Source organism: Opisthocomus hoazin, chromosome 1 (genome assembly GCF_030867145.1).
Source record: "Opisthocomus hoazin isolate bOpiHoa1 chromosome 1, bOpiHoa1.hap1, whole genome shotgun sequence".
In the NCBI taxonomy this organism is placed as follows: Eukaryota; Metazoa; Chordata; class Aves; order Opisthocomiformes; family Opisthocomidae; genus Opisthocomus; species Opisthocomus hoazin.
This window is the reverse complement of record NC_134414.1, coordinates 2,153,185-2,166,705: the sequence shown is the minus strand read 5'-3', so window position 1 is coordinate 2,166,705 and position 13,521 is coordinate 2,153,185. Positions and strand designations below refer to the sequence as shown.

The following is a 13,521-nucleotide window of genomic DNA, read 5'->3' as shown; positions in this document are numbered from 1 at the left end:
TGGAGAGGCTGAGGGAGCTGGGCTTGTTCAGCCTGGAGAAGAGAAGGCTGAGAGGGGGCCTTCGAAATGCCTCTAAATATCTGCAGGGTGGGGTCAGGAGGACGGGGCCAGACTCTTCCCAGTGGTGCCCAGCGACAGGACAAGGGGCAACGGGCACAAACTGGAGCAGAGGAAGCTCCAGCTGAACCCGAGGAAGAACTTCTTCCCTCTGAGGGTGCCGGAGCCCTGGCCCAGGCTGCCCAGGGAGGGCTGTGGAGTCTCCTTCTCTGGAGATATTCCAGCCCCGCCTGGCCGCGGTGCTGTGCCCCCTGCTCTGGGTGACCCTGCTTGGGCAGGGGGTTGGGTGGGGGACCCCCAGAGGGCCCTGCCAACCCCACCATGCTGGGATTCTGTGAAGTCCAGGCCAGGAGAAAATCTGATTTTCCCTGGAGTTCACTCACCAGCTCTAGTTTTCCTGCATGGATAAAACCACCAGTTTCAAACTCTTACTTAAAAAAGAAAAACAACCCAAACCCCACACCTGAGGAACGACAAACCCACGCCAACCCCGGGCAGCGCACGCCGACGCGTCCCCTGAGCGCGCGCAGGGTCCACGCGACCCGGCCGAACGCCGCTCCGACTCGCGCTTCCCCGCACCGCCTGACAGATTCCGCTCCTCCGGGCGCAAGCGGCCGGCGCTGGGGATCCTTTTCACCCTCAAACCCACACCACGCCAACGGGAGCAGAGAAACAACGGAACACGAGCATTTTTACTCTCAGAAATCCGCCAAAAAATGAACAGTTTCGCTTTCGAAAAGCCGTCAGACACCCACCTCTGCTCGGTGCCGCCGCGTGCACGGCCGCCGCGGCCCCGACTCCTGCGCCCACGTAAGGAACCGCACCTGAGCTGCCCGCAACATCTCCAAAAGCCGAAGAGCAGACGGCCAAGCGGTCTCGGCGGACGCGGCGACGCGAATCCGCGCTGGCGGAAGCGCGAGGAGCGGCGCCGAGCTTCCCCGCGGCAGCTTGCGGGTCTTCGGGGCAGGCAGGACCCTCGGTTGGGTTTGAACCCGCAGCCAGCGATCCCCCTTCCCCGCTGCGCTGCTGGGCTCTGAGCTCCGAGGTCACCGCGGCGGCGGCGGCCGTGAAGAACCGAGAGCGACGAGCAGCAGCGCCGCGGCAGGGCGAGCCCACCCGCCGGCGATTTTCGGAGCGAGACCGGGGTCTCCGGGCTGCTCCCTGCCCTGCTTCTGCGGGGCCTCCCAAAATAACTCCCCGTGGAGATTCCTCGGAGGCACAAACCTTGCTTCATCGGGGCCGCAGAGATCCAGTTTTCCCTAACGGAGCTGCCCGGACGCGAACCGGCCTCAGGATTTAGGGTCGTGCACGAAGGATGGAAACAGCCGCTTCGTCCAGAACGGCTCCACGCGGTCACTGCTAAGGGCGGGGGGAACAAAGCGGGCGGTGACACAAACCACGGCGTCCCCGAGATGAAGCAACCTGCCCGCCCGGGACCGAGACGCCGAGTTCCCGATGGCTCGCCCGATAGCGGCGGTGCCAGCTCGGCGCACAAAGCCAAACGCCGTCCCAGCAAGGGCTCTCACCCGTCTCAACGCCAACGCCCCGCGCCGGCGCCTTCCACCGCAGCCGAAGCCCCCCCTGAGCCCCAGCCCCTCGCCAAGGCCCCAGCCCGAAAAGTCGGGTGAGGGAGCAGCCCCGCGCCCACGCAGCGCCGAACACGGCACCTCTCTGCCGCAGCGCCTTTCCTGCCGCCCCGAACCGGCGCGTTCTCCGTCCTGGGGGCCAGGCGGGACCCCCCAGAGCGGGTCTGGGTGGTGGGTGATGGTGGTGGAGCTGTGAAGCTGCCCGGGCACTGACAGCTTCCGCTCGCTGCCGAGCGGGAAGTCTTGCTGGGATGCGCCACAGAATCCCCGAATCCCAGCATGGTGGGGTTGGCAGGGACCCCTGGGGGTCACCCAGCCCAACCCCCTGCCCAAGCAGGGTCACCCAGAGCAGGGGGCACAGCACCGCGGCCAGGCAGGGCTGGAATATCTCCAGAGAAGGAGACTCCACAGCCTCCCTGGGCAGCCTGGGCCAGGGCTCCGTCACCCTCAGAGGGAAGAAGTTCTTCCTCGGGTTCAGCTGGAGCTTCCTCTGCTCCAGTTTGTGCCCGTTGCCCCTTGTCCTGTCTCTGGGCACCACTGGAAAGAGTCTGGCCCCGTCCTCCTGACCCCCACCCTGCAGATATTTAGAGGCATTTCGAAGGTCCCCTCGCAGCCTTCTCTTCTCCAGGCTGAACAAGCCCAGCTCCCTCAGCCTCTCCTCGTAGCAGAGATGCTCCAGTCCCCTCCTCATCCTCGCAGCCCTGCGCTGGACTCTCTCCAGTAGCTCCTCATCTTTCTTGAACTGGGGAGCCCAGCACTGGACACAGCACTGCAGATGGGGCCTCCCCAGGGCAGAGCAGAGGGGAAGGAGAACCTCCCTCGCCCTGCTGCCCACACTCCTCCTCATGCACCCCAGGATCCCATTGGCCTTCTTGGCAGCCAGGGCACGCTGCTGGCTCATGGTCACCCTGTCGTCCCCCAGCACTCCCAGTCCCTCTCCACATGGGCACAGGCCTGCACCCAGCAGTGCTTCAGCTGCGGTGGGGGGGGGCTTCCCCTCCAGAAACCAACGGGTTTCTTCACCCGCAGCGCTCGCAGGACACGACTCACCGGGTCCTTCCCTCAGCATCCAGGCACAAACTGGAGCAGAGGAAGCTCCAGCTGAACCCGAGGAAGAACTTCTTCCCTCTGAGGGTGACGGAGCCCTGGCCCAGGCTGCCCAGGGAGGCTGTGGAGTCTCCTTCTCTGGAGATATTCCAGCCCCCCTGGCCGCGGTGCTGTGCCCCCTGCTCTGGGTGACCCTGCTTGGGCAGGGGGCTGGGCTGGGGGACCCCCAGGGCTCCCTTCCAGCCCCCCCATGCTGGGGTTCCGTGACTCAGCGAGCAGCCCCGGAGCCGGGGATTTCTGCCGCGCCGCCGCGGGCTCCCGGCTCTGACCTCAGGGACCGCCGCAAGGACACGCACCACGCACCGGCACCCACCAGCTCCGGGCCCTCCGCCCCGGCAGCACCCGCCACCGAAACCCGGCTCCCGGGGCTGGGGGGGGAAACAACCCCCCAGAACCCCCCAGGAACCCGGTCCCGGCAGACCGGGCCGCGGCCCAGAACCGAACGCGGAGCCGCTCCAGCGGCCCCCGGCGAAGGCAAAGCCGGCCCCGGGCTCTGCCCCCCCCATCCCGGGCCCGGCTCCGGCGCCCCGGCCCTCGGCAGCTCTGCCCCCCCCCAGCCCGGCCCCGCCGCCCGGGGAAGGCTCCCGGGGCCCGGGCTGAGCCCGCCGCTCTCACCTGCGATGGCCGCCTCGTCCAGGTGGGCTCCCAGGCCCCGGCGCAGGAGGAGGCCGCACAGGAGCCACACGGCCGCTCCCCACCGCCAGGCCATGGCCGCCTCCGCCGCTTCCCCCCCGCCGCCGTCAGCTCCTCCTCGGCATCGGCCCCCGCCGCTGGGCCCCGGCCGCTGCGGAGGGACCGCGGGTTACCGACCGGCACCGGCCCCGCCGCCCGCCCCCGGAAACGCCCCCCCCCTCCGCAGTGGTCTCTCCCGGGACAGCCTCCCCCCCCCGCCGCAGTGGTCTCTCCCGGGACAGCCTCCCCCCGCCGCAGTGGTCTCTCCCGGGACAGCCTCCCCCCGCCGCAGTGGTCTCTCCCGGGACAGCCTCCCCCCGCCGCAGTGGTCTCTCCCGGGACAGCTTCCCCCCCCGCCGCAGTGGTCTCTCCGGGGACAACCCTACCCTCCCCCTCTCCTCAGCAGTGGTCTCTCCCGGGACAACCCTACCCCCCTTCTCCTCAGCAGTGGTCTCTACCGTGTCTCCCCCCTCAGTAACTCCTCCTCGGGCTGCTCCGTCCCCCCCCACCCCCGCTGTGGTGTCTCCCCTCCCCGGGACACCCCTGCCCCAGCCGCGGTCTGGGACGGCCCCCCCCCCCCCCTCCCGCCGCGGTGGTCTCGCCCAGGCACGCGCCCCGCTGCGCACCGGGCCCTGGCGCCGCCGCCTCACGCCCGGTGACAGGGGGCGGAGCCAACCGCCGCCGCGCCAGACCCTCCGGGGGCGGGGCCGCCCCGCGCCACTGCCCGGCCAATCGGGGGCGGACAGATGGCCACGCCCCCCCCTCGCTTCATCCCCCCCTCCCTCCCGCCTCCACCGGGCTCCGTGCGCCCGCCGCTGAGCCGCAGCGACCTCTGGCGGACGCAGGGGGGGTGCGCCCAGGCTGCGCGCGGGCCGCCGGCGCGGTGCGGAAGCTAAGCAGGGCCGGCTGCGTGTGACGGCTGGATGGGTGACCTCCACTGACGCCCACGCTTCCAGCCCCGGGGAAGGCTCGTCAGAGCCCCCCAGCTCGTCGGAGCCCCCGGCGGGTCGCGACAGGGCCGTCTGGACTCCTGAGCACGCAGCTACAGATCCGGACCCCAATGGCCCCCCCGGCCCGGGGAGCAGAGGTGCGGGTGCTGCTGGGGGGACCCCCCCGGCATCTGGGGCTCCTCCGGCCCCCACCAGCAGGACAAGGCCGTGCTCGGGGGGCTCTGCCCCTGCAGCAGCTCTGGGACCCTTTGGGGTGCAGCGGGGTGGCCCCGGTGCCCCCAGGCAGTTGGTGCCGCTACCCCGGACCCCCAGCCCAGCGCTGGAGACATGGTGGGCTCCTGTGCCCCCCCCCCCGGGGTCCCGCACCCCTCACCGGGGGTCCTGCACCCCCCACCTGGGGTCCCGCACCCCTCCCCGGGGTCCCGCATCCCTCACCGGGGGTCCCACATCCCCCACCGGGGATCCTGCATCCCTCTCCGGGTGTCCTGCACCCCCCCATCCGGGGTCCTGCATCCTTCACCCAGAGTCCCGCACCCCCCACCCGAGGTCTTGCACCCCCCGCCCGGGGTCCCGCATCCCCTACCCGGGGTCCCGCACTCCCACCCGGGGTCCCACACCTTCCCCCCGGGGTCCCGCACCCTCACCCAGGTTCCCGCATCCCTCACCGGGGGTCCCGCACCCTCCACCCGGGGTCCTGCATCCCCTGCCTGGGGTCCCGCACCCCCTGCCCAGGGTCCGAATCCCCCACCCGGGGTACCCGCATCCCCTGCCTAGGGTCCCACATCCCTCACCCAGGGTCCCACATCCCCCACCCGGGGTGTCCTGCACCCCCCACCCGGGGTCCTGCGCCCCCCACTCGGGGTCCCACACCCCCCACCCGAGGTCCCGCATCCCTCACTGGGGTCCCGCACCGCCCCCCCCCGGAGTTCCGCACCCCCCAGGGTCCCACATCCCCTGCGTGGGTTCCCACACCCCCCGCCCGGGTTCCCACACCCCCCACCCGGGGTCCCGCATCCCTCACCGGGGGTCCCGCATGCCCCACCCGGGGTCCCGCACCCCCCCACCCGGTCTCCCGCAGCCGGACCCCGCTCGGGGGGGCCCCGGGGGGCAGCGGGGGCCGGGGGCGATGCCGCGGGGCGCGGGGTCCCGCACCCCCCGGACCCCCCCCCATCCCCAGGGAGGGCCCCGAGGAAGGAAGCGGCGGGGCCGGGCGCGGCGGGGGAAGTTTCTCCGCGGGACCGCCCGGGGCGGCGGGAGGGGGCGGCCGCAGACTTCCTCCCCCCCCCTTCCTCCTCCTCCTCCTCCTCCTCCCGCTGCTGCTGCCGCTGCTCCGGCCCCGCGCCCGCCGCCCCGCGCCGCGCCATGCCCCGGGGTGAGTGCGGGGCCGGGGGAGGGGGGCAGCGGGACCCGCCCGGTGCGGGGTGATGGGGTGCGGGGGGGGGGGGCCGGGAGCGGAGCTGCGGGCGGGAGCGGCCGGGACAGAGCGGGGACAGAACTGGCCCGACCCCACCCCCCACCCCCCCCGGGAGCCACTGCACCCACCGCACCCACCGGCACCGCACCCACTGCCCCCACTGCTCCCACTGGCCACCGCACCCAGTGTGCCCACCCCCACTGCACCCACCGGCACCGCACCCACTGCCCCCACCGCCACTGCCCCCAGTACGCCCACCAGCGCTGCACCCACTGCCCCCACCGCACCCACCGGCACCGCACCCACTGCCCCCACTGCCCCCACTGCCACCGCACCCAGTGTGCCCATCCCCACTGCCCCCACTGCCCCCACTGCCCCCACTGCCACTGCACCCACTGCCACTGCACCCAGTGCGCCCACCCCCACTGCACCCAGTGTGCCCATCCCCACTGCACCCACTGCCCCCACTGCACCCACCTCCACTGCACCCACTGCCCCCAGTGCACCAACCGGCACTGCCCCCAGTGCGCCCAGCAGTGCTGCACCCACTGCACCCAGTGCACCCACGGCCACTGCACCCACTGCACCCAGTGCACCCACTGCCACTGCACCCGCTGCCCCGCTGCCCGCTGGGCCGTGGGGGGCACACTGGGGGTCCGTGGGGGCTGCGCTGGGGGCCTTGGGGGACGTGGCTGTTGGTCCAACCCCGTCTCCCACCTGGGTTCGCGCCACCTCTCGCTGCCACCGCTGCCACCGTGCGCGGTGCCGGGTCCTGGGTCACCCCGAGGCCGCGGAGCCCGGCCTGGCCGTCCCCGTCCGCCCGCTGCTCCGCCATCCCATCGTCCACCCGCCCGTCCCTCCGTCCATCCCTCCGTCCATCCCTCCGTCCATCCCTCCGTCCATCCCACGTCCCCCCGATGCCGCGGCCGTGCCATGTCCTGGTGTCCCCAGCATCCGTGGGAACCCCAAGGTCCCTGGTGTCCCCACGAGCACCCCAAGGTCCCTGGTGTCCCCACAGGCACCCCAAGGTCTCTGCTGTCCCCATGGGCACTCCAAGGTTCTTGGTGTCCCCATGACCACCCCAATGTGCCCATTGTCCCCAGCATCCATGGGCACCCCAAGGTCCCTGGTGTCCCCAGCATCCACGGGCACTCCAAGGTCCCTAGTGTCCCCATGGGCACTCCAAGGTCCCTGGTGTCCCCATGGCCACCCCAAGGTCCCCAGTGTCTCCATGGGCACCCCAAGGTCCCCGCTGTCCCCACAGGCACCCCAAGGTCCCTGGTGTCCCCATGGGCACCCCAAGGTGCCCATTGTCCCTAGCACCCGTGGGAACCCCAAGGTCTCCGGTGTCCTCATGGCCACCCCAAGGTCCCCAGTGTCACCATGGCCACCCCAAGGTCCCCGCTGTCCCCACAGGCACCCCAAAGTCCCCATTGTCCCCAGCATCCATGGCCACCCCAAGGTTCCCGGTGTCCCCATGGCCACCCCAAGGTCCCCGCTGTCCCCACAGGCACCCCAAGGTCCCCGGTGTCTCCATGGGCACCCCAAGGTTCCTGGTGTCCCCACAGGCACCTCAAGGTCCCCGCTGTCCCCACAGGCACCCCAAGGTCCCTGGTGTCCCCATGGCCACCCCAAGGTGTCCGCTGTCCCCACAGGCACCCCAAGGTCCCTGGTGTCCCCACGGGCACCCCAAGGTCCCCGCTGTCCCCACAGGCACCCCAAGGCCCCTGGTGTCCCCACGGCCACCCCAAGGTCCCCGCTGTACCCACGGGCACCCCAAGGTCCCCGCTGTCCCCACGGGCACCCCAAGGTCCCTGGTGTCCCCATGGGCACGCTTGGCTTCGGTCGGGTCGGGTCTGGGGGCCGGGGACGGAACCCCCCCGCCCGGGGGGGGCTGCCCGGCCCTGCCAGCGCTTCTGCTTCCCTTTTCTGCCGAAGAGGCCATGAGTCGAGGTTCCCACCCCGGGGGGGGCCATGGGGGGGGGGGAGGGCACCCACAGCCCCGCCGCTGTGTGTCATGTCCCCCCCCCCCACCCCAGCACCCCAAATCCCGGCCGGGCACCGCGGCGGCACGGAGGGTGCTGTGGGTGCTGAGCCCGGGGCTGGCACCGTGCGGACCCCCCCACCCTTCCCCCATGCTCTGAGTCTTCCTCTTCCTCCTCCGGCTGCGTCGCCGCAGGGCGGGGGTGGTGGGAAGGGGCAGGCTGAGCACCCACATCCCACCACGGCCCCTCTGTGGGTGCTGAGCACCCACATCCCACCACGGCCCCTCCGTGGGTGCTGAGCACCCGCATCCCACCACGGCCCCTCCGTGGGTGCTGAGCACCCGCGTCCCACCACGGCCCCTCCGTGGGTGCTGAGCACCCACATCCCACCACGGCCCCTCCGTGGGTGCTGAGCACCCACATCCCACCACGGCCCCTCTGTGGGTGCTGAGCACCCGTGTCCCACCACAGCCCAGCTTGGGACCCAGCCTGGGGGGGCAGCGGGGCCCCTCCCCGGCGTGCAGATAGCTATGGGGACCTTGGGGTGACCGTGGGGACACTGGGACCTTGGGGTGCCCATGGATGCTGGGGACACCAGGGACCTTAGGGTGCCCATGGGGACATCAGGGACCTTGGGGTGCCCATGGGGACACCAGGGACCTTGGGGTTCTCATGGGTGCTGAGGACACCAGGGACCTTGGGGTGCCCGTGGGTGCTGGGGACACCAGGGACCTTGAGGTGCCCGTGGGGACACCAGGGACCTTGGGATGCCCACGGGTGCTGGGGACACCAGGGACCTCGGGGTGCCCATGGGGACACCGGGGACCTTGGGGTTCTCATGGGTGCTGGGGACACCAGAGACCTTGGGGTGCCCATGGGGACACCAGGGACCTTGGGGTGCCCATGGGTGCTGGGGACACCAGGGACCTTGGGGTGCCCATGGGGACACCGGGGACCTTGGGGTGCCCATGGGTGCTGGGGACACCAGGGACCTTGGGGTGCCCATGGGGACACCGGGGACCTTGGGGTGACCATGGGTGCTGGGGACACCAGGGACCTTGGGGTGGTCATGGGGACACCGGGGACCTTGGGGTGCCCATGGATGCTGGGGACACCAGAGACCTTGGGGTGGCCATGGGGACACCAGGGACCTTGGGGTGCCCACGGGTGCTGGGGACACCAGGGACCTTGGGGTGGCCATGGGGACACTGGGGACCTTGGGATGCCCATGGGTGCTGGGGACAATGGGGACTTCGGGGTTCCCATGGATGCTGGGGACACCAGCGACCTTGTGGTGCCCATGGGGACACCGGGGGGGAAAAACGGGCTGAGACCAGGTCAGAGAGGTCCCAACTGGGTCAGAGGTCCAAACTGGGTCAAAGAGGTCCAAACTGGGACAGATAGGTCCAAACTGGGACAGAGATGTCCCAACCGGGTCCCAGCCAGCTCAGCCAGGTCCCCGCCACAGCACAGTGCGGGTGGCTGCGTCCCGCCCCGGGGGCTGCCCCGGGGTCCCCCCCAGCCCTGGGCAAAGCGATGGGGTGGCTGCGGGACGGAGGGGACACGGGGCCCCATCCCTGGAGATGGCCCCGCGCAGCCATCGAGGGAGCTCGGTCTCCTGTCGCCGTGGTCCTGTTCCCACCGCCCTGATCGGCCTCTGGCTCCCACTGCCCGGAGCTCCTGCTCCCCCTGACCCTGCTCCTGCTCCCCCTGACCCTGATCCTGCTCCCCCTGATCCTCCTCCCCCGATCCTGCTCCTGCTCCCCCGACCCTGATCCTGCTCCCCCTGATCCTGACCCTGATCCTGCTCCCCATGATCCTGCTCCCCCCGGCCCTGCTCCCCCTGACCCTGCTCCTGCTCCCCCTGATTCTCCTCCCCCTGATCCTGATCGCCCTGCTCCTGGCCCTGCTCCCCCTGATCCTCCTCCCCCTGATCCTGCTCCTGCTCCCCTGACCCTGATCCTGCTGACCCTGATCCTGACCCTGATCCTGCTCCCCCTGACCCTGCTCCCCCTGACCCTGCTCCCCCTGATCCTGCTCCCCCTGACCCTGACCCTGCTCCCCCTGACCCTGCTCCCCCTGATCCTGCTCCCCCTGACCCTGCTCCCCCTGACCCTGCTCCCCCTGATCCTCCTCCCCCTGATCCTGCTCCTGCTCCCCTGACCCTGATCCTGCTGACCCTGATCCTGACCCTGATCCTGCTCCCCCTGACCCTGCTCCCCCTGACCCTGCTCCCCCTGATCCTGCTCCTGCTCCCCCTGACCCTGATCCTGCTCCCCCTGATCCTGTTCCCCCTGATCCTGATTCTGCTGCCCCTGATCCATCACCCATCACCATGATCCTGCTCCCTCTGACCTGACCCTGATCCTGCTCCTGATCCTGCTCCCCCTGATTCTGTGCCCATCGCCCTGCTCCTGCTTCTCCTGCTCCCCGATCCCTCGCCCATCACCTTGATCCTGCTCCCCCAATCCTGCTCCCCCTGACCCTGCTCCCCCTGACCCTGCTCCCCCTGACCCTGCTCCCCCAGATCCTGATCCTGCACCCCCTGACCCTGCTCCCCCTGCTCCTGCTCCCCCTGACCCTGCTCCCCCTGACCCTGCTCCCCTGACCCTGCTCCCCCAAATCCTGACCCTGCTCCCCTGACCCTGCTCCCCCAAATCCTGACCCTGCTCCCCTGACCCTGCTCCCCCAAATCCTGCCCCTGCTCCCCCTGCCCCTGCTCCCCCAGATCCTGATCCTGCACCCCCTGACCCTGCTCCCCCTGCTCCTGCTCCCCCTGACCCTGCTCCCCCTGACCCTGCTCCCCCGACCCTGCTCCCCCAGATCCTGACCCTGCTCCCCCTGCCCCTGCTCGCCCTGACCCAGCACCCATCGCCCCGATCCTGCTCCCCCCCTCGCCCCTTCTCCCACCACCCTGGCCTCGTGCTGCTGCTCCGAGCCCCGCAGACCCGGGCGGGGGTCCCTGCCGCCACCCCCCACCACCGCTGAGCCCCCCGGGCCCTCGCACCGGACCCGCAGCGAGGGAACCCCCCGGGCTGCGGCCGTGGCCAGAGCGGGGAGAACCCCACGGGCCGGGTGCCGTCACCCAGCGGGGACCCCGCACGGCGCGGGCAGGGTGCTGGGCGGGAAGCCGGGCGTCAGGGCGGGAAGGGGAAGGGCAGCGGGGCTGGGGACGGGGCTGGAGAAGAAGTCCCATGGGGAGCGGCTGAGGGAGCTGGGGCTGCTCATCTGGAGAAGAGGAGGCTGAGGGGGGACCTTCTCGCTCTCTGCAGCTCCAACAGGAGGGGGCAGTGAGGGGGGGTTGGGCTCTGCTCCCCAGGAACCAGCAATGGGACAATTTTGGTCAGATGTTGGAAGAGGCTGCCTAGGGAGGTGGTGGAGTCCCCATCCCTGGAGATGTTCACAAACCATGTAGATGTGGCCCTTGGGGATGTGGTTTAGCAGGCATGGGGGTGTTGGGGTGATGGTTGGACTTGGTGATCTCAGAGGTCTTCTCCAACCCATGATTCTGTGACTCTATGATGAGAGGCGATGGCCTCAAGCTGCATCAGGGGAGGTTCAGATTGGGTATGAGGAGAAATTTCTTTCCTGAAAGACTGGTCAGGTGTTGGCCCAGGCTGCCCAGGGCAGTGGGGGAGTCCCCATCCCTGGAGGGGTTCAAACACCGTGTGGCTGTGGCCCTTGGGGACAGGGTTGAGCAGGCGTGGTGGGGTTGGGTTGGTGGTTGGACTTGATGGTCTTGGAGGTCTTTCCCAACCTTAATGATTCTGTGATTCTCTCTCCCTGCCATCCCCCTCTCCCTGCCATCCCCATCTTCTCCTGCCATCCCCCTCTCCCTGCCATCCCCATCTTCTCCTGCCATCCCCCTCTCCCTGCCATCCCCATCTTCTCCTGCCAGAGCAGAAAAGGCCAAGAGGCGATGGCCTCAAGCTGCGTCAGGGGAGGTTCAGACTGGATATCGGGAAAAATGTCTTCACTGGAAGAGTGGTCAGGCCTTGGCCCAGGCTGCCCAGGGCGGTGGGGGAGTCCCCGTCCCTGGAGGGGTTCAAACACTGTGTGGATGTGGCCCTTGGGGACATGGTTGAGCAGGCATGGTGGGGTTGGGTTGGTGGTTGGACTTGGTGATCTTGGAGGTCTTTCCCAACCTTAGTGATTCTGTGATTCCATCTCCCTGCCATCGCCCTCTCCCCGCCATCACCTTCTCCTCCTGCTATCCCCATCTTCTCCTGCCATCTCCACCTCTCCCTGCCATCCTCCTCTCTTCCCTGCCATCCCCATCTCCTCCTGCCAGAGGAGAAAAGGCCAAGAGGCGATGACCTCAAGCTGTGTCAGGGGAGGTTCAGATTGGAGATTGGGAAAAATGTCTTCACTGGAAGAGTGGTCAGGCCTTGGCCCAGGCTGCCCAGGGCAGTGGGGGAGTCCCCGTCCCTGGAGGGGTTCAAACACCGTGTGGCTGTGGCCCTTGGGGACGTGGTTGAGCAGGCGTGGTGGGGTTGGGTTGGCGGTTGGGCTTGGTGATCTCAGAGGTCTTCTCCAGCCCTGATGGTTCTGTGATTCCCCCGGGGACAGCGTGCGGCGAGCAGGAGAGCAGGGTTGGGCTGGGGGATCCCCAGAGGTCCTTCAAACCCCCGCCATGCTGGGATTCTGGGATTCAGTGAGCGGGGACGGCCACGGTGACCCCAGCCCCGGCGCGTCCCCCTCCCCTCTGACCCTGTCCCCTCCCCGCAGGCTGCTGAAGGGGCACTCGAGGGACGCCGGGATGCAGAGCATCAAGTGCGTGGTGGTGGGCGACGGGGCGGTGGGGAAGACCTGCCTGCTCATCTGCTACACCACCAACGCCTTCCCCAAGGAGTACATCCCCACCGTCTTCGACAACTACAGCGCCCAGAACACGGTGGACGGCAGGACTATTAACTTAAACCTGTGGGACACGGCCGGCCAGGAGGAGTACGACCGCCTCCGGACGCTTTCCTACCCCCAGACCAACGTCTTCATCATCTGCTTCTCCATCGCCAGCCCGCCCTCCTACGAGAACGTCAAGCACAAGTGGTACCCGGAGGTGTGCCACCACTGCCCCAGCGTGCCCATCCTCCTCGTTGGCACCAAGAAGGATCTGAGGAACAACCCCGAGACCGTGAAGCGGCTGAAGGAGCAGAACCAGGCGCCCATCACCACCCAGCAAGGCGTCAGCCTCTCCAAGCAGATCCGCGCCGTCAAGTACCTGGAGTGCTCGGCGCTCAACCAGGAGGGCATCAAGGATGTCTTCACCGAGGCGGTGAGGGCCGTGCTCAACCCCGTCCCGGCCAAGCCCAAGAAGCCCTGCGTCCTCTTGTGACGGGGCTGCCGGCGAGAGACAATCCTGCCCCTGCCCCGCCAGCCCACCCCGTCCCACCCCGGCACCCCCCCGAGCCCCGCTGTCACCCCGGGGACCGGGGCCACCAGCCTGAAGGCACCAGCTTTAATAACACAGACCTCGTTTGCACTAATTGGCCGCCCGCCCCCGGGGCTGGCGGGACCCCCCAGCCCCGTGGGACCCCCACCCCGGCCCCGGCTGGCAGCGTTGGCTTTTGGGTGACGCCACCACTCTGGTCCCACCACAGAGCGACGCTTCCTGAGAAGGGGATGCCCGGGGTGGCCGAACCCCCGCCACCCCCACCCCGAGCACCCCCCGGGGACCTGCCACCCCCACCCCGAGCACCCCCCGGGGACCTGCCACCCCCACCCCTCTCTTTTTAAATAAAGAGACCTGC

The 13,521-nt window shown here is 69.6% G+C and overlaps 2 protein-coding genes across 9 annotated transcripts in view; one reads left to right on the top strand and one right to left on the bottom strand.

Moving 5' to 3' along the window:
• STIM1 (stromal interaction molecule 1) overlaps window positions 1-4,080 on the bottom strand; it is an 89,793-nt gene extending 85,713 nt beyond the window's left edge. For 6 of the 7 annotated variants that reach the window (XM_075414303.1, XM_075414294.1, XM_075414310.1 and 3 more), the window contains exon 1: window positions 3,366-3,569. In XM_075414303.1, coding sequence (XP_075270418.1) covers window positions 3,366-3,459 — 94 coding nt within the window. In that variant the 5' untranslated portion in view covers window positions 3,460-3,569. Of the gene's footprint in view, window positions 1-3,365; window positions 3,570-4,048 lie in introns of those variants that run through there. The other variant, XM_075414278.1, reaches the window with a different exon arrangement.
• Window positions 4,081-4,413: 333 nt separating this feature from the next.
• On the top strand, window positions 4,414-13,521 carry RHOG (ras homolog family member G). Of its 2 annotated transcripts, none has more exons than XM_075414265.1 (2): window positions 4,414-4,509; window positions 12,500-13,521. In XM_075414265.1, exon 2 carries the CDS (start codon window positions 12,531-12,533, stop codon window positions 13,104-13,106), a length of 576 nt encoding a protein of 191 aa, XP_075270380.1. In that variant the 5' UTR covers window positions 4,414-4,509; window positions 12,500-12,530; the 3' UTR covers window positions 13,107-13,521. The 2 variants fall into 2 exon arrangements, with proteins under 2 accessions (XP_075270380.1, XP_075270369.1); XM_075414254.1 differs by lacking the exon at window positions 4,414-4,509 and adding an exon at window positions 5,669-5,744.

What these genes read in the sequence shown, in the direction of transcription:
- RHOG (XM_075414265.1), top strand. Translation starts at nt 12,531, where the DNA reads ATGCAGAGCATCAAGTGCGTGGTGGTGGGCGACGGGGCGGTGGGGAAG.